Below are 26,539 nucleotides of genomic sequence, written 5' to 3' on the forward strand. Positions count from 1 at the left end.
GCCCCGCCCCGCGGGCCGCGCATGCGCGGTGCCCTTTGTGTCGGGCGGGCGGGCGGGCGGGCGGCGCGGGTCAGGCCGGGCCGGGCCGTGCGAGCGCCGCCGCCGCCGCCGCCGCCGGGGCGGGGAGGGGGCACCGCCGGCTCCGCCATGGTGAAGAAGCGGAAAGGCCGTGTCCTTATCGACTCCGACACCGAGGACAGCGGCAGCGAGGAGAACCTGGACCAGGTGCGCGGGCAGGCCCGGCCCGAACGCGGGGCCTGGGATCGCTGGCCCGCGCTCGGCTCGGCGCCGCCATCCCTCCCTCGCTCCCGCCCGGCGGTCCCGCGCCGCTCTGGCCCTCCTCAGCCCGATGGGGCCCCGCGGCCGCCGTGGGCAGAGCCCGCGTCCCTCCGGCGGGTCCCCGGCCCGCCCCTGGCAGGAGGCCCGCGCTGGCGGGGGCTCTTTGCGGCGGGCCCGGTGCTCGGCGCCGGCGGGACGGAGGCGCGGTTGATGCTCCGGGGCGATGCTCCGGGCGGTCTGGCCCTGAGCAGGGGGTAGCGAGGCCCGGCTGCCAGCGCTCTTCTCACCTCGAGTAGTGGGGAAAGAGGCCCAAAGGGCTGGGCAACTTTTCCATGCTACTTTGGTACGCTGGGAGAACAGCGTGTCAGGTCCCTGCCCCTGCTCGGGGCAGGCAGGCTCCCGGAGTGTTAATGCGTGTTTAATGCGACCCTCTCAATCTTGGTGACCGCGCTGGAGAGCTCTGTTGGGGGGAAACCGGCCTGTAGATGTAAGAAGGGGTAGTATTTATGTATTGGTCATCAGAGCATCTCCGGCGTTCTAAGTGCCATGTCTGGCGTGAGTTCAAGCGTGTCAGGGTTGCAAAGGGGATGTCTCCCCCTGTGGAGCGGGCTGCTTTCAAAGAGTCACCTTTTGGTGTAGCAGGTATTGATGGTGTGATTCCAGTGGTAAATAAAGACATTATAGGTGAAGTGTGTTGCAGTTTGGATGGCAGTGCTTGCTCCGGGGAGAAGTTTGGAAGGTCGAATATGCTGAAGCCGACATGTCTGATGTAATTTATGTGTTGGACCTTCAGAGTTTTTAATACAAAAACTGTTGCTGGGTTGTAATAAAAAGCCTTCCCCAACACACAAAAATACTTTTGCAGACTGGGGCTTCAGAAAAATCAATCAGATACTCTAGTAAAACAAATACACTGCAGCTGATGTGGTTGATCTTGTATACCTCTAAAGTCCTTAGCACTACCAACATCTCGCTGCTAATGTATCAGTTTGATAGTTTTAGAACTTGAAAATGGGAGTTGGACTAACTCTAGCATCAGTCAGACAATTGGAGTGATGGTGGTGGGAGTAACCACGTGGTTCTGCATCTGTTCCATCCCTCACTGGCAGCAGGCATCTGCAGCTGGACCCGAGTAGAAGGTGCTTCCCCCTCCACTGAGCAGCTTGTAGCAGCTGTGACAGCAGGGAGGTGTGTGGAAAGATGAAGATCAGGTAGCAGGGAAGCCATGTTTTTGAGATGAGAGAATACTGACTTAAATGTTAAATACTGAGTAGATTAAATGTCTGACAGATTCCCACGGTAATCTAGGCTTGTTGAATCAAAGGGCTAGCAGCCTTTTAAATGTAGTATGTTGGAAAACACAGAACAAGTGTAGAAAGAAAGAAAAGAAAAAAGGAATATAACTTTAAAGTGGTGCTTCCCTTCAAGAGCTTCCCAGAGAGAAGCACTGAAGCTTCTTCAGTAGCTTCCAGAGATCCGTTAAATGTACAATTGTGCTATATTGATGTTGCAGGGCTTCTTTAGAGGTTGGTAAAATGCCATTGCTAATGAACTAATAAAAAGTTTCTTTGTTGGTAAGTAGGCAGACCATCAGTTTCTGCAGTGTTTATGTTCTCATTTGAGGTAGTAAATTGTAATCAATTTGTTGAGATAAACTTCCAGTTGTGAAACTAATGGAAACTAATCCAGCATCAACTTCCCAAGACTGCAGAAGTTGGTGTGGCTGTATTTCTACACACAGCTAAGACTCATCAGCTCGAGAGTAATGTTTCTGAGAATAGATTCTGTGTCCCAGACTGCAAAGACAGTAACACAGCTTCAAAAATGTTTGCTTTGTACTACTGCTTGTGTCACCTCAACAAGTGATGGACAGTAGATGATGAGAGTATTTGAGAGCCTTGTAGTTCTTTGTGTGTGTGTGTGTTGCCTGTGAAAATGCTTCCTTTTGAGCAGAACAGCTCTACTAAGTTTCACAGACTTTGAGCTTGATACCTGCTCTGTGTCTGTCCGAAGCTTTAAGTGCGTTCTGGGGCATGCACCAGCAGTGAAATGGAATGGAACAAACTGACTAAATATTACCAAACATGATGTAAAAGTGATGCCTAAACATTTACCCTTTAAAGTGTATAATTGCAGACATCTCTGTTATTTAGGAGAGGAAGCTGCTATCTACTGGTATTTGGCTTTTTAGGGCTGATGCTTCATGGTGTAGTTAGGGTGGTTTTGAATTATTACCCAATCCAAATAAGACAGATCTGGACATGACTCTGAAAGTAACTTGTCTTGCGTTGTTTATTCCAAGAAAGTAATGATAGTAGTAGTTACCTTGTATAGCTTGTTATCTTTAAAATCCTTTTGTAGCATCCAGTATTAAAATTGTGTGTGCACATGTATATTTATGAAACACAGGTAGAGTTGTTCCTTAGTAGGTGGCAATAGTCGTGCTACTGAGATGTGCTCAGATATTGCAGAGAACCTGCAGGTGCACTGACCTGGATTGTTCAAACTAATCAAAACACTTTGAAATAAATGTGTGTGTTTTTACACCAGGAGCTCCTGTCATTGGCCAAACGGAAACGCAGTGACTCTGAAGAAAAGGAGCCACCTGTGAGCAAACCTACAGCATCCTCGGACTCTGAGACATCAGACAGTGATGATGAGGTGACTTTCTCACGTTATCAGTGACATTGCTGTGGGTTATCTGTCAGATTGTACCTAAGCAGTGAAAGTGTATTTATCATGCAGTATATTTAGCCTGCTGACTTCATAAGTCGGGACTGGCTATCAATGATGGAGACTGATGGAGATCCATTAAGGCCAGAGAATTTTTTTATTAAATGAATATGTTTTGAATTCTAATTGTATACAAAATAGTCTATATATAGAAAAGATGACTGCCACTGTAATCCCATATTCATATGGTGTGGTGAACTGCCTGCTTTAAACTAGTGTTTTTCCTGTGTCGTGCTTGCTGTTAAAGTAGCAGTGAAGCTGCTAAAGCTGGACTCTGAATTCAGGGAGTGAGATTTTCACTTTTGAGTGGAGCTTCCTTCCCGAGAGAAGGGTCAAGGCAGATAGTACTATTTTACAGTAGTAAAACTGTACTACTTAGCTGCTTTTATTCTCCAAGAACTGTGCTGTGAATTAGCTGTCTGGCCATTTGGATATGCAACAGGGTGTGTTTTGATCGACATCTTTGAAGAAAGAGGGAAGAAAGAGTTCAGCATTACTTTGTTCTAAGGTTTCTCAATTTCTTGTATAACAGTGCTTATACAAGAATAACAGTGCTGGTTCTGTTTCTAGTATTTGTTCTCGGTACTGTAGTCTAGAGCTGGTTAAAAGCCTGTGCATCGAGAAAAGAAATATTAAAAAAAAACTATTAAAACAGGTACTGACAAATGTTATACAGGTATGTGAGTAAAAGCAATTTCTGGAAAGCTTACAAATATTTTTGCACACTTTCTGCAAATTATAGTGAGGTCATTAATTCCACCTATTCTTAAATATTTGTCAGGGAGATGTTTGGTGTGGGTTTTTGTATTTTTTACCTTCTAAAGTAACAGTACAGATTATCCATTGTGGCAACTTGCAGCCTAACAGGGTAGGCCAGTGATAAACTGTAAAGTATTTATTAGTGTAGCAGAGTTCTTCCAATAACTGTGAAGAATGTGCAGTTTAATTTTCTTTCTGAGGCATTTTTAAAATAAATATGCTTGGAACTCTGTTCCAAATCAATAATTTTCTTAAAAACCTGCTTCTTGTATATCTAATATACGTTTAAGGCATAAAGACAGACAAAATTGTGGACAACCTAGATATATTACGTTTCTTATTGGGGAACTACTCAGTCTGTCATGATGTGTGTTCAGATCTGCTGGCTCACAGTTTATTTATTCTAAGTAATGTGGAGACCAGCTTGTCTGGAAAAAGTAGACTTGGGTGTGGAGAGCATATGGATGATAAAGCCTTCCATTCTGTGTTTATCTCTGAAAGCTGTCAGAATTTTAACTTGTGTAATAAGTAAGGTCTACCTTCCTCTTCTGTGTAGAATGTGACAGTACCTTTTCACAAATTTGCACAAACCTTGCAGATCAGCAGTGCTACTGTTGTACCCAGCGTGTTTGATACTCTTTCTAATCTGTGTATCATTTCAAATTGATACTATGTTCTTTCTGACCTCCATGCAGCAAGAGGAAAAAGATTTAGAGAAGAGGTAATTAGGACACTTGCTTCTATTCCTGTGCCTGAAATATGCATTCTGAACTGCTGCTTGTCACAGCAGGATGAGCGGCTGCCTTACAACAGTTCTGCTTCTGTCAGTCATTCCTTTCCTGGGCTTGACTACATTAGTCCTGCTGAATAACTCACGTTTTAATAAGTATTCTTGTGGTTGGTTTGAAGTTTGTTCAACCTTGGGAATTGGAGTAGGGGGGATCCCCTCTTGGAATAGGGGGATCTAAAAGTTGAATTTGTATTATTTGATTTCCTGCAAGGTGAAGACCTTGAGGCAAAAGCATGGAAATTGTTGCTGTGGACAAATGTGCCTAATCATACCCATGTGTTTCCACAGAGGCTTTTCAATGTGTGTGTCCTTTGTGATTCCTGGAAAGCACTAAATGTTCCAGGATTGGCACTATGTTGCATGTACAGGAAGGAAGCCTAAATCTATTGCAGAGTGTCATGCGGCATGCTGCTTTCTTTTAGAGGGAGGAAAGTTTTCGGGGCATAGGGGAGAGAAAAACATTTTGGAATTACTGAATAACAGCAGGTACAAATCATGGTGCATCTATACAATAGTGCCCAAGGGATGTCACTACATCTTTAATGTTATATTTATGTGTATCAGTGAGAATGCACTTCTTGCCTAGATGCTGAGTTCTGTAACACTTCTGTAACCACTTCTGTGGTCTGAATCAAATTTTCTAGCCACCAGACTGAAAGTGAGTTGCAAGCAATGAAATAGGAGGGATATTCTGAACTGTCTTCTGGTGGGGCTGTGGGGCATTCTTGACTGAATCACTCTAGTCTTTTGTTCAGAGAGTTGATAAATAGCAATGACTGCAGGGCTTTGCAATGAGGAGAGCCACCTTTGCAGAGAGATGTACTAATCTGGACACAGATGGCTCCTTTATCTGGTGTGTGACCATATCTGCTCAAGAGCTCACCATGTCAAACTGGTAGCTTTCTGCATGTAACCAGTTTGGTGCTAGCCAGGTTCCTGCTGGTGCTACCAGAGGTTTGTGTGTCCACAAAGTGTTCTTGTTACTGATTGAGGGCATTAGGTGGATGATGTTCCTCAGTTGCAGTAAGTTAATTCTGGGCTCTTGCTTTTCCTTCTAAGCATCCTTTGCTTACAGTAAGATAATTCATTCTGTTGTGTGAGAAGAGGGGATGACTTCTGCAACAACTTCACTGACATTAGTGTTGATTAGACAGAAAGCCACAGTGCTACAGGAGCTCCTGTTTGTTTCTCTTGAAAAGTACACTCATTCTAATGTCAGGAAGGGTTCAGTTCTGCCTTTCAACACCTACAGGGTCAGGACAGAATATCCTTCCAGAACTAGAAAACTTATATAATGAGTGCTTAGTACTATTCTGGAGTTTAGTGAGGATTATCTGTTTATACCTTTTTTTACAAATGTGCTAATTTGTTAGGGACCTGTATAGCTGAAGATCTTGTCAAGAGCTATGGGACAGAGGAGGAGGTGAGCAGTAGTCATGCAGCTGGTGAGGAGATTGGTTTTAAGTAACAGCCTAGTGGGTTTTATGCCTCTTTGTATCTCCTTACTGCACTTTAAGTTAGAGCATTCCAGCAAAGCATAGATGAACCAAGTACTGCATGTATTCTTTCTGTTTTGGGGATGTCTTTTTGTGGGTTTGTAGAAATTACAGTACTGAATATTGTCTTTTCCTGTGTGCTTTTATTTTATAATGCTGCTTAATTAAACCTCCAGTCCTATGAGGCCTTTGCCACACATTTTTTTCAAGCTTAGGACATTTGAAACAGGCCATGCTTTAATCTTCTTATACACAGCTTATAGACTGTGTGCTTTGTAACTTTGACTTTTCCTGGAGACAGTTTCCTTCAGCTATTAGTGGGTGCACTAGTAAAGCTTTTCTCAGGTAAGAAAGGTGGTGGTACTTCCTCCACTCCAAATAAAGTGCAAGTGCAAATCTGAATAGCATAAGCTAATTCTATGAAGGCTGGCATGTCAAAAGGAGTAATGTGAATAAGCTGTGGACAAAATTGCTATAAAATTTAGTCGGTAACGAACTTCTTTAAATTGCAAACTAACATGGGGATAACTTCTTGGGATTTGATTTCTGGGAGCTTCTTGGAGCTGTACATGAATGAAAAGGGTAGATCAGGTGTCTGGTGATACTCTGGTCTATGAAGCCTTCTTCAGCCAGTTCCTGGGAAAGCCTCTTCTGTGGCTTCCAAAGGTGTTTTCTTTATTTGCTTATTTCCTTTCCATTTTGGTGTATGTACCTAGAGTTTCCTCTCTGTGTCTAAAATAGTTCTTAAAGTTTTCTGATTGCTAGGCTGTTGTCATCATCAAAGTGTTTGAGGTGTTCAAATGACAGGTGTAGATCCTGAAAGATAGGATAAATAACAGGGGCTTTTTATTTACTACTGTTTTAAAAGTAGCAGTAGAGAGTATTTTCCTCCTTGAAGCTCTTGGAGTGCTGTCTGTAGAGTTTTCCAAGCTTTGAGAAAGCCTGAAGACAGTAAATTCTGACTTATTTTCATATCTGTGCTTCCTGCTGTTGAGTTCAGACAGGCTGAAACTGTAGTTTCATGGCTTGCCTGGTGGACTGCCTTATTTTTTTCTTGTATGAATGCATGAAAGTTTGTAAGCTGAGCTGATGTTACCTACCTTGGTGCACTTAAATGCAATGACAACAGGACAACTGAAGTTTATCTGCCCTTGGAAAGGAATACATTGGTAAGGGACCTATTTTACTTTGATGTTGTGGCTTGTCTTTTGCATTTTGCTTATAAAGCCATTGGATGGGGCAGGAGGGAAGGATATGGCAAGACAGGCTGGCAACCTTACTTGTGCATCCTTACTTTGCATGATAGGGGGTTGAAAAAAAAGCTGGGAGAATACCTATTTGCAAATTAAAATCTCAGTGTGCAATGCATTTAGGTACTGTGTGAGTAGAAGGAAACAGCAACTACCTGAGCAGTAGAACAATTCTGCACTCTGAGCTCACTTCAGGTATAGGGTTTTTTCCTTTTTTTCTTTTTTCTTTTTTTTTCTCTGCAATCTCATTTCATCTCCCTACTGGAAATATGTTCCAGGTTTGCTGAGCTGTAAATTGTTTTCTTAAATCACTTTGTGTAGTTGTTTTTCTAGAAGCTGACTTTTAAATCTAGGTATGGTGGGTTGGGGTTTTTTTTCCCTTAAGTCAATTCTGGTTATTGTGGCTTAATTTGGAGTTCTTAGAATCAAAGAATTATTTAGGTTGACAAGGACCTTTAGGATCATCATGTCCAACTGTTTCGTGGAGGAAATATGCAAGCTATTAGGACTGTGAACCTTGGCAGCAAGAGGGAAATTCAAAAGGCTCTCCTGGCTTCTCCTTGTGAGAGAGCCATAAAGCTCTGTTGTTGGGTAGTGCTGAACAATAAGCAGAAGGGCACGTGGCACTGCACTTGTGCACGGGTTTATGGGTTTATGAACTTGCTGTGTCTGGAACCACGGAGGGTTCCAGATGGTGGCCGAGGAGGCAGTGCTGAATAGAGGGGCTGTTCCCAGCAGGCTGTACAGCCGTGGGAAGCATGAGAGGCATTGACTGGAGATGCCTGTCTGCAGGACCTGAAGAAACTGCAGTAGAGGACGCATTTTGGAAAGTGACTGTTGTTTGGAGTTAAAGGAAAAAAGAGCGAAGAAATGTTTCTGACTATAACTGTGTGCGTTTTTACTTGATGTTGCATGTAAACATGTTGTATTTTTGATTTCTGCTGGTGTGCTGGATCATGAGGAAGGGACTCAATGGCTTTCCAATATTTCCTTCCCTCTCCCTCCTAGGCCAGCTTAGCTGTTGTGTCCTCCTCTGTTGCAAGAAGAAGTTCAAATTGGCCACTCCCTCTGAGCAGAGCATATGGATCATTGAGTGTCCAAACAGCAAGTGCAGCAGTGTCCAAATGCACTTTGTGAGCCTAGGAGTCTTGTGCTTGTCCTGGTTTTGAGTGGTCCAAGATTTGTCCTAACTCTTGTCTTGTCTTGTAGTTGTTCTGGGAATAAGCAGGCATTCATGAGAGATTGAGGTAACTGAATAAACCCAGAAGCAACTGAGTTGGATAAGAGTTTGGCTTTGTGACAGCACTGAAACTGGAAGATGGACATAGAGGTCACTTGAATGAACAAAAGTGAGATGAAGTGTTATCTCCAGGGTGAAATAGAAACCAAAGCACACTTTCCTGGATGAGAGAGCAGATTTTTAATTACCTTGTCCTGTGTTGGTTTGTTCGGGTGGTTTTTGGTTTTGGTGGGGTGGTTTTTTATTTGTGGGGTTTTTTGGTCTTTTTTGTTGTCGTTGTTTGTTTGGGATTTTTGTTGTTTGGGTGGGATTTTTTTTTGTTTGATGTTTCTTTGTGGGTTTTTTTTTTGGGTTGCTGTTTTTTTGTTTTGTTTTGTTTTTCGAAATGTTTGTCACATAGGTTTCTTTTCAGTCCTATCTTCCTGGTCACAGATTTTATCCACAATTCTACTAGTGAGTTAAAAGCTGAAAACAGTGATATGTAACACATGTATGTACAGCTATTAAACATTTTATTCACTGAAGTCCTGCTGGTTTTTATCTGATCTTAGATTCTTTAATCTCAGCATGACCTCTCAAGGTCTTGATATAACTGTGCTGCTTTACTGTGGCTTTCTGTGTGCTGCTTCCTTGCTGTGCAGCATGCTGACATGAGGTATAATTCAGCATTAGAACACTGAAAAGAAGTGGAAGAGCTCTGAGAGGGAGGCACCTCTGCATCACTGCTAAACACTGAGTTTCACTTTTCTTGCTGTTGTGTCCTCTCTGGTATGTCAGTGGTAGGTGAGTGTTTGAGCAAATAGCAAAAATGCACTTTTCTGTTCACCTGGGAGATGATTCCTTAATGCTGAGATTTGAGTAGATTTAGACAGAGTGCAAGCTTTTCTTTACTGATTTATATGAGCATAGTAACCAGAAATAATATTAGACAGCAATATTGTAACACTGAACAAGTAAAACTTTAATGCTGAAGCCAGTAAAAACTACAGTACAAGCTCAGGCTGGTGTAAAGTCAGAAGTTTTCTGTGCAGTTTTTTCTCAGCTGTCCTACAGACCATAGCAGACTCTGGGGTACCTGCATTGGGTATGAATTGCAAGGCTCACCACTGTACTTTTACCTCAGGAAAAAGAACAAAACCAGCTTTGGCCTTGACAGAGACTTCTAAATACTCTGATGGTGCCTAAAGTACATGATGAATCATTTGGTAATCTAGAAAGTACAAGGCTGGGTGTGAGTAATCAAAACCTGGCAAATTCCAAAGGTATTTGTTCAGGTATTGTTAGATTAGGTAGTGGTTTATAATTACTTGCTTGAGTTTCATCTAGAGTAATTGAACACCAGGGATCTCTGAGGATGGTGTCTTATCAGACAGAACAATTTATCAAATTTGATGGAGTGATGACTGTTTGCAGAGATAGACTTGATTCATCCCCCAGGATAGAGTGATTGGGTAAGAAGCCTGAAGTTTTTATGTATTTGAGCTCAAATCTAAGGTGGTTTTTTTTTTCCCACTTAGGCTAGTTTTCAGTGCAAGACCTCACTTATGCACAGTTGTATTTGCTCACTTGCATTATGCCTGGTTTTTTAAGACTCCATGTTCAACCAGACGGTGCTTTGCATGAAAGATGAAAATAATATGCAGGTATTTAGAGGATTTGTGTATATATATATATATATATATATATATATATATATATATATATATATATATATGTATATATGTATGTATATGTATATATAAAGCCTGAGGGTCTCATGCCTGGAGAATTTTTAGAAAGAGGTGGTGAAGTGCAAAAATATTGTAATGCCTTTAAGTAATAGATGGGCAATCTTTATTGCTTCTGTTCCCTTCTGGCTTTACCCAGGTAGTTGGAAACAATGTAAAAATTCTATTAAGAAATCATACTGTAAGGTAAATACTAGTTCTTCTGGGACTTTGGGATTTAAAATGGCTATCTGTCTGGTGTATGTCTGGTGGTATAAGTCCTGTACTTGGAAACGGTGGTCTAAATTAACTGAAAATATGACATTAAAATAAAATTAAAATTTGGACTTGATACTGTATTTTTTTCTCCTTTTTTTTCCTGACTTCTGTGATTCTGATTTGATTCTTCTTTGTGTACTTAGGGGGTAGTGCCACCACCTGCATCTCTGAGTGCACTGTTGGCTTGTTGCATAGAAATACAGACACTGTGTACTTTTGGTAAAACCAAGATTTTGAAGAGGCTGTCACGTATAATTGGTGTCCTTCATGAATGTAAAATCTGCTCCTGGTTAAACTAGTTCTGGAAAAACATCAGTTGCTTCTGTTCAATAGTAAACTGAAGCTAATCTTTACAAACACATTGGACACATTTTTAAAAATTATTTTCTTAGGGAAATATTTTCAATACCTCCTCACTTGGCAGATATTGCCAACTTTGAAGTCTTCATTATCTTTTAAAAGCAGTCACCTACCAACTGTTAAAACTGTTTTTTTTTTTTCAAAGAAAAAACTTCAACCAACCGCACAACACTCTACTCCCGAAAACCTTGTAAAAGGCTCTCATTTATGTGATAAGTTTCCTATTGGCTTCTCTTTTTTTCTCTTCTTTACACTTGTATGATTTTTTTGCTGTCAGCTGGGCTATTTCTCAGCTGGTTTTACTCCAGTATTCTGGAGAAGGGAGAAGAGAGTGGTGTTTGTGTCTCACGATCCCTTTCTTGGTTCTTTCCTTGCAGTGGACTGTTGGAGGTTCTAAAAACAAAAAAAAGGGAAAAGCGGGTAAGGCAGAGAAGAAAGGAGCCATGAAGAGACAGATGAACAAAGCTGCCTCTTCCGGCAGCTCGGATAAAGACAGCTCGGCTGAGAGCTCGGCACCTGAAGAGGGTGAGATAACACTTGTGCGTTTGTTTAGAGTGATTCCAAGTGAACTTACCTGTTGTGCACCCTGGAGAGAAATGTTGCTGGTGATATTGAAGACCATCTTCAAAGATTTTTGGTTGTGTAACTTACAGTCAGGGTAACATTTACATTTACTGTGGCTTAAAGTAATTTGGTGTAGCATTACTGTGAACACTCCATTACAACTACAAGGCAAAGGCTATTTCATCTGAAGAATGAATGACATTTCATTGCTTGACTTTCTCCTGGAAAAGAGGCTTCCTTTCTTCCTTCTAGCATGTCCTATCTATCCATGTGGGAAGCATTTTTGATTCTCATTGACGTACTTTCCCATCCCAAACTTCTTGTGACAACAAAGGGAAAGGTACATAGTGTTTGTGATGCAAATAAGAGCGTCTTTTTTATGCATTTACTCTGATTTGAATTGGAATTCTTGCACATTTATACTAACATAGAAGAAGAAAAATCATTCTATAACTTTGTCAGAATTTTTTTACATTAATATTGAATACATTTCAATGCTGGGCAAAATTCCTATCTTCTGTTTCATCATGTCCATGAAGGTTTGCAGGTGCTTACTTGCAATTTCCACTGATGCTAAAAAAGGAAGTTAAAAAAGTATATGAAGGAGCTTACAGTTTTAAGTGTATCAAGTACAGCAGATACAGACAAAGGCATGGAGTGACTGCACCTGTATATACCAGTGCTTACAAATCAAGGGCTTTCATAGTGTGAGCTTGCAAAGCTGGGAGTTTCCAGAAATGCTAATACCAAAATGGAAGTGAAAGAAGGAATCCTAATGGCCTGCTTTCATAATTCAATCTTATTTAGTCAATTAGGTGAGATAATCAAAGCTCTTGGACTTGGATCATGTTTAAAGGTGGTATTACCCATATTAGAGGGGAGTCAGCTGTTGCCTAAACCCCTGTGGAGCTGGGAGGGCTTGTTACAGTAACTGGGCATTGCCAGCCCTGAGGATATTGGTTTCAACTTTATCTCCTGGTGTAGCAATTCATAGTGTTGCAGTCTTTGCATGACTAATTTTGGTCCTTCAGGTTGCTATAATGAGGTGGTTAATTCTGTTGCGGTAGATCATGGTGTTTGAGGTGTGTGCACACAAATTCATGGCTGTATAAGCAACTTGTCGGGGACATAAGCATATGGGCATAGAAGTCTAACTGTAGGACTGCAACACATTACTAAAAGGCCTTTTACATTTGTTTGTTCTACTAAGAAATTTTAATTATAACCCAGTTTGTATTCAAATGTAGTACCACTCATTTTAGAATTTTTTTAGCATACATATATTATGATAATTTCAATCTGGCCTTAAATTGCATTATATGTATGTTTTTAGTATAGTGGAAGACAAGTGTAGAATTAATTCATGTTATCTCTTGCTAATATGCTATAATGAAGTGGTTGGGCTTTGCCCCAGCTGAATCTCATTACCTTATATTTTTGATTTAGGAGAAGTCTCTGACTCAGAAAGCAACAGCTCCTCATCTAGCTCAGATTCAGATTCTTCATCTGAAGATGAGGAATTCCATGATGGCTATGGAGAAGACCTGATGGGAGATGAAGAAGACCGAGCTCGACTGGAACAAATGACGGAGAAGGAGAGAGAGCAGGAACTGTTTAACCGGATAGAGAAGAGAGAAGTGCTAAAGAGAAGGTGAATTTTATATCTGTTGATATTTGGTAGCAAATTCTTAAAGGCTGCATAGGGAGTATGCTGACTGTGCTCTCAGTACTGTTAAGTGAATTAAGCTTGATTGTATATTCCTTGTAACTAAACTGTCCTTGTAGTATTTAAGAAGCACACAGCAGGAGTTCTGCATATTCTTGTAGGAGACAGTATCTAAAAGTTTCTCAGCTGTTGAATATGCCTGGTTCTATCAGCTACTCTTGTAGTTATGTTACTGCCCCATAGGTTAGATGCCAGACAATCAGAAGGCCTGCTTTTCTCCGTCTTTTTTGTATTAACTCTCATGTGTTGATGCTTTGGGAAAAGGCAAACAAAGCATAAGGTGTACATGAGTTTCTGCAACTTTTCAAAAAACCATGGTGAAGCACAGATCAGTGTTAGGATTGCCTGCATATGGGTGTGAAACTGGTTTGGGCCCTAATAGAAGGTAGAGATACTGAAATAATGAGTGGTGTTGGATATGTCCTTTTCATGGAATCTTTAGTACCTTGTGTACTGTTGTTCTGTTTGTCTAGCTGTTTGTCTAGTGTAGCTGTTACACTGTCCAGGCAGCTACTTTAATGTAAAGGTATTTTACTTCCCATATGTCTTAATCAAAAGGATTTGGCATGTATGGGACAAAGTTTCTCGAGTTTCTTTCTTCTTTAGTGCCTTCTCTTTTCTCATTTGCTGAGAAATTTCCCTAGAGGACTGACATCTATTGAGTAAATCATGTCAATACAAGCAACTGCCAAACTGTGTTTGTCCAAGCCATAGCTAGAGCACTGCCTGCCTGCCTTGATTTTAACACCACATTCAGAATCTTATGTGGTCTGCTGCTCTCCTCAAAGGGATCAGAATGATTGTAAGTTTGGATTTAGATCATGTAGGAGGACATCATATTATTCAAACTTTACTCTCTATTTCCTGGTAACTGAATGTCTCTGTTTTAGAATGAATGCTGGAGAATACTTGACACAAACAAGCTAAACAGTCAAAGCTTGAGTTACTGATTTAATCTTAATTGAATTTGTGCTGTCTGTGTAAAGTCTTGGAAGTTAGAACTAAGGGGGTGGTGGGGTAGTAATTTATGATAAATTGACTGTTTCAAAAGCTCTTTGTGTGCACATTATGCTGTGAGTTCATTTGGATTACAGCAGACATTGCATCTGCTATAATGCCTGTGCCTTGTGTTTCATGCCTCATGTTAAAGGCATAAAGGGCAATGAGCTCATCTGACACTTCAGTTTGTTGTCTACAAAATCCAGGTGTAAAGGACTGAAGAAGAATCGACTGTGTAGTGTGCATGTAGATAACATATTATGAATTTCAGTTTTTGGAAGCTATTTTTTTTCTTGTCTATGTCCATATGCACACTTCACTAAAGCAATGACCAGTCCAGGGTGCAGTGGAGTCTCGTTCTCAGGCCTGTTCTATTGAAATTACTACTCTTCTGAATTCAGTGGCTGAAAATAAGATATCAGGGTGATATATTTCATGAAGGTAGACATGGAAGTGCCTAAATTATTCTGCAGAAACTGAGTCTGATGAGAATTCAGCTGCTGAAGGAGGACTTGAAATGTGGCAGTCATTCTTATACAGACCAGTGCCAGTAAAAAGGTGAAGTTTAAGCATGAAAAAGCTAGCATGATAGTGGCTTTAAAGAAAAAATAATCTTTAGCTGTTTAGGTTCAAATTATGTGAAATAGCCACATGATTTTAGAGTTTGAGGCAGCATGCAATGATCACTGCAGTGGCAAACAGGAAGATGGAGTAAGGGCATCTTGCTGTGGAATAGTAATTTCTACATGGTCTCATCAACCCTTTAGGTTAGCTTTCTGTAGGACTGCACTTGGTGTGCTCAGCTTTTCTTCACTATGTTTTCTTGGGGAAGGGAGGGGATGGGAATAGGGGACAGGATAACATAAAAGGGAGAAGGAACAAGCAGTTGAAGTGTTACTTGCAGCTTAATAGCAATTGTGATAGCATCTGAGCAATCCTTTACTCTCTCAGGAAGCTCATTCTTTCATAATTCTTTTTGTTCCAATAACTTCTACTAGATTCGAAATCAAGAAAAAACTAAAAACAGCAAAAAAGAAAGAAAAGAAAGAAAAAAAGAAAAAGCAAGAGGAAGAGCAGGAGAAGAAAAAACTCACACAGATCCAGGAATCCCAGGTAGGAAATGAAGCTGTTCTTTGTAATAACCACTTTCTTCTTGGAGAAAGGGGGGAGGATATTGCCTTTCTACCCCTAATGTTTTCCCTTAATGTCAAACAGTGTACTAAGTAGATCAGAATTTAGTTAATTTATATGCTCAAGCTATCTTCAGTTTTTCCAGTTCATTTAAGGAAGTTAACATTTTTGGCCTGTTGAGGGGTGCAGTGATACCACTTTAATGAAAAATACAAAGTTGCAGCTATGTCTGCAGTTGCTGTGATTGCCTTCCCACATGAGAAAAGGAAAGCAACCTTTTTCAGTTCCTTTAGCCAAACTTTTGTAGTTCAGTCTGAAACATTCCATACATGCTCTTCTTGAAAAGTTTGAGAGCAGACCAAAAACTGCTCAGCCATCACATTAATTATATTGTGTGCACATACATACAGAGGCAAAGATGCTTAGTTTCCTCTGGCAGGGATGTCAAGGAAAAGCTTCAATGCCAGGAGGAGCAGAAGTAGTTCTATAGTTTTTCCTACCTCCAGTAAAAAGAGGACAACACTAGTTTTTGAGGCCAGGCCTCTGTAACTGAACTGTGATTTCAAATAGTGAAGATCATTAATACAGAGTCAGGGCAGGTAGGCTCCCAGAGTGGGATGAGATTCATCTAGCCTAACTTCAGCCATCTAAGAACCAGTTGATTGTTTACACTTTTTGTTGCCTGTTGTTTTGTGCAATGGAAGAGGGCATCTTCAGCTGACGATTCACTGTGTTATTTTTTAGTGAAACAGATGTTTAACACCTAAAATCTAATTGGGTAAGATGAGTTTTCCCTTAGGCACATGTTGAGTGGAGTGAATCACATTTCCCTACTCCCTCAACTCCATATATGTACATTGTGTATGCTTTAATTGTCCATTATAATACACAAAGTGTACTTGCAAATACGTATATGCATGTGTAAAAGGATCTTATGTAGAGTTCTTTTACAGTGCCTTGCAGAAATTACTTCAACTTAGCTGAAATTACTGTCTTTTATGCTTATTATAAAGGCTGCTTTCTCTATAGAGATAGACCTGTTAGAAATGGAAAACACAAAAAGACGTTAAACATTTAAGGTTTGGATCCATCTTGCAGATTTTACAAGCAACTTTCTTTATGCTTTAAGTATTTTTTAACATGACGTTTTCCTTTGCTACTAAATGAAAACCAGTGCTTTGATTTGGCCTTGCAGAGGCAGCAAATGAGAAGACTATTCATCCAGTTTTTCCTCATTACATGTTATTTGCTAAATTATTTCTGTTTTATTTCTCTGTCCTTTTGTAACTTAAAGGAGGAATTTTGAGACTAAGACTTGGTGGCAGAAATGTTGAACTATAAATATGTTCATTAATTTTGATATGAAGCAGAATAAAGAAATATGCTCCAGATTGATTTCTCTCTCTACCTTCTATAAAAAATGAACTGAAAAAAACTGATTTCAAAAAGGAATAAGCTAGTAATTTCTATGTGAAAAAATTTCAAATATGCAAACAAATATTTGTTTTGATGCTTTTCAACTTATGGATTTATGGTGTTGAGGGATTTTCTGTGTATGTTTTTAGGTCATGTCACATAACAAAGAGCGGAGATCAAAGCGGGATGAAAAGCTAGACAAGAAATCTCAGGCAATGGAGGAGCTAAAAGCAGAAAGAGAGAAAAGGAAGAACAGAACAGGTATGAAAGGATGTTGCTCTTGCTACAGTTTTTCAGGCATTATTGCAGCTTTCTGAAAGCACTGCTTCCTCTTTCAAATAAATGCAACAATCCTACACCTTGGAGTGAATGAATTCCATTCTATGTTTTTCTTGGCCTTTGCCCAACATGACCATCTAGGGTGGTACTTGGCAATTTACCACTGATGGAGTATTCCTTACCCCTGCCCCTCCCTGGAGTGGCCTAACACCAGAACTTTCATCACAGTCCACTGAATGGTTCTTAGTAAGGTTTAGTTAATGTACATGAATTGGTCACTTGGATTCAGGTTTTTAATCTCTGAATCATTCAAACTCCTGCTTATTGTACTTGTGATACCCTGTCTACATTTGCTTGTTTCTTCACTGGCACATCATCTTGTCCATCTTTCCACTAACTTGATGCAGCCATATTTTTTACTCTACTGGACTTCATTGTAATCCTCTCCAAACATGAGGTTTTTTTATTTTTCCTTGTGAAATAAAAATGAGTTGTCTGATCATAATAGTTTTTTTCTTGTACATCCAGTTGTTACACCCATCTTGAGTTACTATGTGCAGTCAAATTGGGAGACTGAAATTAAGTACAACTGAGGTTTAGAATGATTTTAAATAATTCATGTATATGCAAAGAGAGAAGTCAATGAAGTGCACAGCTTACTAGTGGATTTGAACATGTGCCACCTGTATCTAGTGTAAAATTAATACCTGTCTGCCTCTTGGACTTTTTTAAAGCAATTAAGGTTCAGCTCGTATAGGGAAGCATTTCATAAAATATTTATAGCTTGCTTTTCATTGTTCTCTGTCCTTCACCCAGCTGAATTGCTTGCAAAAAAACAGCCATTAAAAACTAGTGAAGTATACTCTGATGATGAAGAGGAGGAGGAGGATGATAAGTCTAGTGAGAAAAGCGATCGCTCATCCAGATCGTCATCCTCTGATGAAGAGGAAGAGTAAGTAGTAAACACTAGGCTATGATTACTTGTAAGTATGTTCAAAAATAGAGATTACTTTAGGCAGACACATGCTTTTTCAGAGGATTGTTTGGGGCAGTTCAGTGTCTCTAAAGTGTTTTTGCCTCTGGGCAAAATTTCATTGCTCAAATTTGAGTCCTTGGCACTATATCATGGTTCATGGGACTTGTTACCTTGGGTGGGTTTACAACTTCAGTTCCCTACTGTCAGATTTAGCCCAGATTACACTGTTGTGTACTGATTTGTTTAGTCCTGCAGTTCAGCAGCTGCAGATCTCTGGCATATATCTGGGCAGATACATGTGCTGGCTTATCTTAAAGCATTTGTCTGTAAACTGCCTCGGTGTGTGTCTTTCTGCTTTCTGGTAGCAGAGGCAGTATTTAATAAGTCTAGGATTTCACCTTAAGCCTTTCTCATGAATGCTAAATTCACACATCTACAGTCAACTAGTGCATGATGAATCATTCCTTTTACTGGTAATTTAAATTATGTAAGGTGCTCATGCTGCATCTTACTCAGGGCCCCCTTTTTGGGCTTCAATTATGTCTCTGCTTTTTTCTTTATTTTCTCTCGCCTTTCCCAAATCAGGAAAGAAGAAATCCCTCCCAAGTCGCAGCCAGTGTCCCTGCCTGAAGAGCTGAACCGAGTGCGGTTGTCCCGGCACAAGCTGGAGCGCTGGTGTCACATGCCCTTCTTTGCCAAGACCGTCACCGGCTGCTTCGTCCGCATTGGCATCGGCAATCACAACAGCAAACCTGTTTATCGGGTGGGTTTAGTGCTGAGGGATTTAGTTCTTTGTTGTGTGCTGCAGTAAAATATTTGCAGCTTATCAGGTCTCAGGTACCAGGGACTGTTTGACTGATAAAAAAAAGATTGCTTATAACCAGAAAATGTAATTGCTGGCAAAGAGGTGGAGGAGACTGGTTTAAGAATAAATAAATCTGTGTGACCACCTAGGGGAGGAGATAAATTTAGTGAGAGAGACAGAGCACTAAAAAAGCCTGATCTTCCAGTTTTGGTTCATGCTGTCTCATCATTTCTATTGCAAACTAGAGTTTCAGACTCTGCTTAGACCAAGTAAGGATGAGTAAGATTCATTCTTTATTTCTAGGACTATTCTGAAGTTATTGTGTGGTCTTGACTCTTTTTTACTGATTGTTGTAATCATAGGATACAATAATAGTCTCTAAAATTGCCTTAAGAAGGCCCCAGAAGGGTTGTGTTTAGTATCTGAGCAGCAGTAGTGTATTTCGTTTGAAACATATGTTAACCCAAACCAACGTTATTTGAGAAGGAAATAGGAAAGGTAGGAGAGAGTACACTATTTGGGCAGGAAGGCAGAGCTGAGAAGATACAAAAACTGCATCAGGCATTCAGATGGTATAATTTACTAACTCAAAAATTATGTATGAAGCAACTCATTCAGTACCTGATAACATATACTGAAGTGTCTTGCTTTCCTTGATCTGGTTAGAGTTGTTAGCTAGATTAAGGGTTTTTATTTCTAATGAAAAAGTTTGAATATGCCTGATACATTCCAGAAACATGAAAAAAAACCCCTAAACCTCTCTTGCATCCTTCTTCTCATATATTATACTCTGTGATACAGGTTGCTGAAATAACAGGGGTGGTAGAGACTGCAAAGGTTTACCAGCTTGGTGGCACACGGACAAACAAAGGCCTACAGTTGCGGTAAGATACTAAAGGAATCCTCTTTAGTTCATGAATCAGTGTCCTTTTCATAGCAAATAATGGTCTGTGTGGGATTTGGAGGTGAGAACTGAAAAGTAGACTGAGCCTTGTCACGCTACTTAATGCTAGAATGTTTGGTTTGGGTTTATTTGGGTTTTTTTCCTCCTTGTGCGTAGTGGAAATGAAAAAATACCCCAAACATTTCATGCAGGATGTTATGATTATGTTGATGTGTGGTTGTTTATTTTTGGACTTCTTTAATCAGATTACATGTATAGATCCAGTGTCACCACTTTACACCATCACAAGGGGATGTTTTGCATTTTATCGTTGCAGGCATGGCAATGATTCACGTGTGTTTCGCTTGGAGTTTGTCTCAAATCAGGAATTTACTGAAAGTGAATTTATGAAGTGGAAGGAAGCAGTAAGTTTGCTAGACTTCCGTTTCTTCTTAGCGGCTTTCTGCCAAATATACTTTAAGTAGAAAGTAACTCTGTCTTGTGTTTAGATGTTCTCTGCTGGGATGCAGCTACCCACACTTGATGAGATAAACAAGAAGGAAGTGTCCATCAAAGAAGCCCTCAACTACAAGTTTAATGATCAGGACATTGAAGAGGTAAATGGTGCATTGTAGTGAAGCTATGTCAGTGCTTAAAAGTGACAGGAATTCATGCAGTAGCAGTTACAAAGCCAAATCATCATGGTATTTGCATTCCAAGAAAGAAGTAAAAGTCTCAAAGAAGTTTCGTAACTGAATAGAGTAGCTAGGTGATCCTGCTGTTGTTTTGTGTTCACTCCTGCTTTTCTTTATCATTTGTGCCCTCTTATCTCCTCTTGAACTTGTGTTGCGTATCTCTGAACTCCTGAGTATGGCAACTTAGTTCTCAAGTTGTGAAAAACTCCTCAAGTTGTGAAAAACTCGACAGCATCATGGTAGTTGCATTTATCACAAGTTTTGCAGTTTTGTACTTGCTTGGTACTGACCAAAGGTGATTAGCATCAGGCTTTTGTAGGTAGTAAGGAGAATGGAGCTGTAACTCATTACCAAGGGCACAAACTAAAAACCAGAACTATCAGAGCATACATCAAATTCAGTAGCAATAAATAAATTTCTTAGGTGATACTCATCTGTTGGTTCTAATGTCCAAGTACTGAAGTAGAGATTTCATATTTGCATATTCATGTTGTTTCCTCTGCATCTTACAGATTGTGAAGGAGAAGGAAAGGTTCAGAAAAGCACCTCCAAATTATGCCATGAAGAAAACTCAGCTATTAAAGGAGAAGGTGAGAGATGAGATGATGCCTGCAAGCTTAATGCAGTCTTTGATGTCAAGGAACTGGAGCTCATCTGGATTGGCAGAAGTCAGCAGTAGGCTCAACTTTAACTGTGTAGCTGGAAAGGGGTTCTCAAGGTTCATTGCTGGGATCGGAATACTCAGAATCCAGTCAGCTGTTGCACCCCTTTTTTTTAGGGGCAATTGCCAACAATTTAAGCTGTTTCTTCTTGTGTCCGTTAAACAAGGTCTTAAACTGGTCTGCCTCAGAAACTTTTTATTTTTCTTCATTTTTTTCTTTTTTGTGGTTTTTTTTGGTCCATTTAGCTGTTGTTTTTTTTTTTTTTTTGATTACTTGTTGATTTTGTTTTTAGAGTACTTCGTAATAATGTTTGGAAGTTGATTTCCTCTTCTTATTTTAAGACAGGAAAAACAGAAGTTGTGTTACATGTTTTACTCAGGACTAACTGAATCGTCACTTTATGCCTGGTAATTTCTATTGAAAAAAAAGAAGGGGCTGAAAGGTTTATTTGCCATGAACTATTTTTACCTGTAGTCTTCCTGGAACAAGTAGACCTAGCAGTGCATAAAAGCCAAAGCCAAGAAGTGAAGAAAAGGAGCAGTCTTAAGTATCTCTGAAGATGGGACTGCACAAATAGAGCCAAAATTTGTTTGTCTTACTCGAGACATTAAAGCTTCATATACAGTAAAATCCAAGAGTTCGTATTAATGTACCTTTCTTGGTTCCTTGGTTTAACTGTATTTTTTCCTGTGGTCGCTATTTTACTATACACGAACATGTAAATGATGAGGTTCCCGTCACAGGGAGTGCAGTTGCTTTTTGTTGTCACCAGGTGGCGCAATAAGCTGTTGTCGTCCCTCAGGGGACTCCCCGCTCCCTGAAGTAAATGGCAACTGGGAATTGTGGAAATAATTATTTTCCTGATCTGCTAAATGGGGATGTTAAATTTTAATAAAACTTGTAATTTAAGTCATCTCACTGACCTGTCCTCCCCATGCTGGGACTGGTGTTCCTACATCCTCCTTAGTGTAAGTGTTTTGAGAGTTCTTCCGAATAAGAAATCTAGTTTTGCCCTGAGCTGTAAGGAAAGTGTAGCTCTTTGTTGTACTCTTACCATGCAGGGAAGAACATTCATGACTGAAGTAGGGTTGGCTCACTGATTCATGGATATATCTCTTGTCTCTCTGAGTAATTTTGGGTAGAGAGCAGTTCCTAATGAGTTCCTTTTTGGTTGAAGGCTATGGCTGAGGATTTGGGGGACCAAGATAAGGCCAAGCAGATTCAAGATCAGCTTAATGAACTTGAAGAGAGAGCAGAGGCCCTGGATCGTCAGCGAACAAAAAATATTTCTGCAATCAGGTAAGAAGCAGATACTGGGAATTTTCTTTCTTAAATAGTATCAAACAATATGTAAAAAAGACAAACTAGTGCATTAACAAATTAACTGCAGGATTTTGTTTCTTTTTTCCTGTACAGTGTGTTAATGTGTATTGTAATGGCTCTGTTAGTGCTTGTCTATCTTCACTTTCTTGTATCTGTCATGCTGTTAAAACTGTCAAAAATGTAAACTCTCTTCTATATACCCCAGGGGGCAGTTGCATTGCAATAAGAGTAAATTGTGGTCAGGATGAAGCTGCAAGAATGCTTTCAGCTGTTTTGCTGTGTAGGGACTGATAAATGACAGTCACTTTCTTTTTCTTTCCCCCACCCTCCTTTTTTTTTTCCATTCTGCAGTTACATCAACCAGAGAAACAGAGAGTGGAATATCGTCGAGTCTGAGAAGGCTCTTGTGGTAAATATGCTGAAATAATACTTTTCTACAAATAGAGATTAAATGATGCAGAGGGATAATTGCATGGCAAAGTCAATAATTTTTTAAAATCTGTAAAATCTTTCATAGAGGCAAGTGATATGATTTGAAAGTACATTGCTTTATCCTTTTCCTCAATTCAGTTATCAGCAGATTAGTCACTATAAGAGTGACTTAATGCTTGTTGTATGGGAAAGAAAATGTCTCCTCATAAAGGAGACTTCAAATAAGAGAAGGGTGAAGGAGATATTAGTTTCTTTGTAGTTACATTTTTATAAAGGAAGAGTTAAGCTTGTTAACAAATGCTTAAGCATTAACCTTCCTGAGAGTTGTGTGTGTATTTTCTGTTGTTGCATGCAATAAGGACACTTTTTCCTGTGAAGCACAGGACAGTGGGTGCATTAAAAATCTTTCTGATCTGTAATGTTGCTGGTTTTTCTCTGATCTCAGTATTGTATATAGCAAATGAGTAATTGCATGGATGGGGGGCTGTGGGAGGATTTAAAAGAGAACAAGTAGCAAACTCTGCAAAACCATGTGCTATTTCTTCTCCAGGCTGAAAGTCACAGCATGAAGAACCAACAAATGGACCCCTTTACTAGGCGGCAGTGCAAGCCCACAATAGTGTCTAATGTGAGTGTAAGACTTAAGTTCAGTTGAGGCAATTTGTTGAAAAACAGAAACCAATGCCATCCAGAATGTAGGAACAAAAATTCCCAACTGTGCCATATGCTATTAACGCCCTAAATGGCAGTGTGAGATACAGCTGAGTGAGATCCTGGTCCCTCTTCTTTTTTAATGCAAAGTGTGAAGGACATAAGTGATGTGGGTATGTACTGCAAAAGCAACCATGATTGAGACTTCTGTCATGAGTTCATCTATGTTGAATTATTCAGATTTAGTTAGCTCTGAGAATACAGTTTGCTTTAGGTGTGAGTTTCACTTTTAATTAGCTGAAAGTTTCCTGAAAGATCAGTTTAGGATGAGAGGAGAACAAGCATTTGGGCCTGTGATGGATGAAGTAGTTCAACAGAAACCTCCCTTGTGATACTGTGGCAAAACCTTCTCCTGCAATTCCTCTGTGTATAACTGATGAGTAGCAAGGTGATCACCTCCTCCTTCTAAGTAATCTGGCCTTGTTGAGGTCTGTTCTGGAAGAGTATGTGGTTCTGGTGTAGGTACCTAAAAAACCAACTGCTCAGGTCAGCTTTCATCAGTCTCCACAAACCAGCAAGGAAACAAAAGAGAAATTATGTTGCAGGGCTTGAATGAAATATTTCTGAAATACTTCTTTAATAGAAAAGAATTGTAACTGAGTAGCTTTATTATGCTAGAGAACTATTAGGTAAAGACAGTAGTCTTCTATAGATTGCTTTTCAGTGTTTCAGGCAGAACTGTAAGCTGAAAGCAAATACATACTTAGTAGCATCAAGAATAGTCACAGAAACAAACTGTATAATCAGGGAATGTATTTCTGGTTTCTTTCTGAATATGATTTTTAGTTTGTTATTGTCAGATAATGCCAGGATGATTTCAGTAGCCTTCTGGGATTCTGAAAGTTGGGTTAACGCATATACAGTCTCTTATGGTTTTAGATTCATGGATATGAAAACTGTTTTACCAAAATGTAGTTCTAGCTTTTGCAAATTTAAATGCATGAATTTTTAATTTTTATTCTTGCCTAATATTTCACCTTTGCAGTCCAGAGATCCTGCTGTCCAAGCTGCCATCCTTGCCCAGCTAAATGCAAAATATGGATCTGGTGTGTTACCAGATGCTCCAAAGGACATAAATAAGGTGAGTTTCCGTTTTGGTCTCCATTATGTTCCTCACACTTTCACCCTTTTGCTCTGTGAAGCTTATGAGTAACAGAGATGCATGCTTCAATTCTAGAACATAAATGATCCTGTAGAGCTTTATCATAAAAAGCAACGGTTTGTTGGTTACTTGAAAAAGGAAATTTAAGTTGCTCTAGCCGTATGAAAGCTACACTAAGTGTGTTTATGACAGAAGAGGGGAAAAAATATTTTTATCTCTGTTTTTGTGGCCAGATAAGGTTTACCTGTTGTTTTCATTTCAGGGTCAAGGAAAAGATAAAGATGTGAACTCTAAATCAGCTAGTGACCTCTCAGAAGATCTTTTCAAAGTGCATGACTTTGATGTAAAGATTGATCTTCAGGTTCCCAGTTCAGGTAGGTGTTCCATCTGAGTCTGGGGATGTGATCGTCCAGCCCATTTTGATAGAACTTACTTCTTCCAGAATAATTCTTTTAAGGATTTGGTGGGCTTTTGGAAATGGGAGTAAGGACTCTGTTTACCATCTTGGCAAGTATCTTGAACTGAGGAAGGTGGGGATGTGTGATAGTGACATCCATTTCTTTCATTACCTGAAGGATTAGATCTGCAGTTTCTTGGAGGACAATAATTTAGGAAGCACTGTAAGAACGCACAAAGACAAGGAGCAAGAGCAGGAGAAGTTGTTTTTCAAAACGAGGTCAGCTCTGGATGTAAGACTAGAGAATGAGGCAGGAGTTCAAGAACAAGAGACTTTGTGTAACAGCTAGTGAGAGTTAGGAACTTGAGTTAGCAAGCAGATAAGGGTTAGGCACTGAAGGACACTGAAGAGAGAAGGATGAGGAGACAGAACACCATTTTGACATTTTATGCAGTATCCTTGCTTAGCAGAAGAATCTGGAGACTGACGAAAATGTGTCTTGTAGACATAGATAGAATGTTTGACTTTTTCTGCTTACTATCTGTCTCTTGATTAATATACAGAGTCAAAATTGCATGTATACTGCATCTCTGAGTATAAGCTCCCCAATACTGTCTGTATTATTAACTGAAGATATGTACTACAGAAGCCAAACATGATTTTGTGGTGAAGTTGTCAGCAAAAACAAGTAAAAATTTTGCCTGTGGTTTTGTCCTTACTCTTTTCTTGTCCCCAACAGAATCTAAGGCACTGGCCATCACCTCCAAGGCTCCTCCAGCAAAAGATGGTGCCCCTCGGCGATCATTGAATTTGGAGGACTACAAAAAGAGACGGGGGCTTATTTGAGCATGCCCACTCTGCTGCTTCTGATCCTGCATGCTCCATGATGATGTCCTACTTTTTCTTCCTCCCTTTTCAGTTCTCCCTTCTGGGTTGGAGCAGCAATGGAGCTGGGAAGAGACTCTTTAAAACTGCCAGTCATCTGTAACATAAACCATTCAACTATTTACTGTATAGACCTCCCTTCTTGCCCTTTCCTCTGCTCCCCTCACAAATGTGGATCTGTGCTATTTGGAGTTTTCCCATTTCTTTTAGTTTGAGTTTTGTTTTTATTTTGTTGATGCAGCTCGTTGGTCCACTCTGTGTTCAGTATTAGCCTGAGGTCTGGATTTCCATAGGAATCTCTTGGCAGTCGCAGAATCAGCACTTGGTGATCTCCCCTTACATACCACCACAGGCACAGTGAATAAACATTGGCGCAAGACCTTTGTGGCTGGAAGGTCATCTGCACTTTCTCCCTCTTCTTCCTCCTTCATCCTAGCTTTGGAGAAGGGAATCTTCAAAAACTGGCCTAGGTTCAAAGTGTAAATTTTTTTGGGAGGGTTGTGTGACTTTTTTTCAGGTGTTTTTTATCATTTTTAAGCTGCAGTACTATTTGTATCCGTCTGTCACAGTTCTTTACGGCTGTTTGAATTTCTACCAGCTGTATTTGAGCATCTGAAATTGCAAGAAAGAAACTCATTAAATGTAATTCTTCTTACTAAAA

General features: G+C 40.0%; 1 protein-coding gene across 1 annotated transcript; it reads left to right on the top strand.

Annotated features, from left to right (window-relative positions):
• The first annotated feature begins 21 nt into the window (after positions 1–21).
• Positions 22–26,539, top strand: RTF1 (RTF1 homolog, Paf1/RNA polymerase II complex component). The gene is made up of 18 exons (XM_059473740.1): positions 22–225; positions 2,830–2,940; positions 11,270–11,417; positions 12,903–13,107; positions 15,180–15,294; positions 16,878–16,989; positions 17,824–17,959; positions 18,569–18,746; positions 19,590–19,672; positions 20,009–20,096; positions 20,181–20,288; positions 20,879–20,956; positions 22,206–22,327; positions 22,703–22,760; positions 23,334–23,411; positions 24,480–24,575; positions 24,859–24,970; positions 25,733–26,539. The coding sequence occupies exons 1-18, from the start codon at positions 22–24 to the stop codon at positions 25,837–25,839; spliced, it is 2,139 nt and encodes a 712-aa protein (XP_059329723.1). The 3' UTR covers positions 25,840–26,539.

This window comes from Ammospiza nelsoni, chromosome 6 (assembly GCF_027579445.1).
Source record: "Ammospiza nelsoni isolate bAmmNel1 chromosome 6, bAmmNel1.pri, whole genome shotgun sequence".
Taxonomy (NCBI): domain Eukaryota; kingdom Metazoa; phylum Chordata; class Aves; order Passeriformes; family Passerellidae; genus Ammospiza; species Ammospiza nelsoni.

What these genes read in the sequence shown, in the direction of transcription:
- RTF1 (XM_059473740.1), top strand. Translation starts at nt 22, where the DNA reads ATGCGCGGTGCCCTTTGTGTCGGGCGGGCGGGCGGGCGGGCGGCGCGG. An exon ending in CATCAGACAGTGATGATGAG is followed by an intron (nt 2,941 to 11,269) that starts GTGACTTTCTCA and finishes CTTTCCTTGCAG; the next exon opens with TGGACTGTTGGAGGTTCTAA. An exon ending in TCTTCAGGTTCCCAGTTCAG is followed by an intron (nt 24,971 to 25,732) that starts GTAGGTGTTCCA and finishes TGTCCCCAACAG; the next exon opens with AATCTAAGGCACTGGCCATC.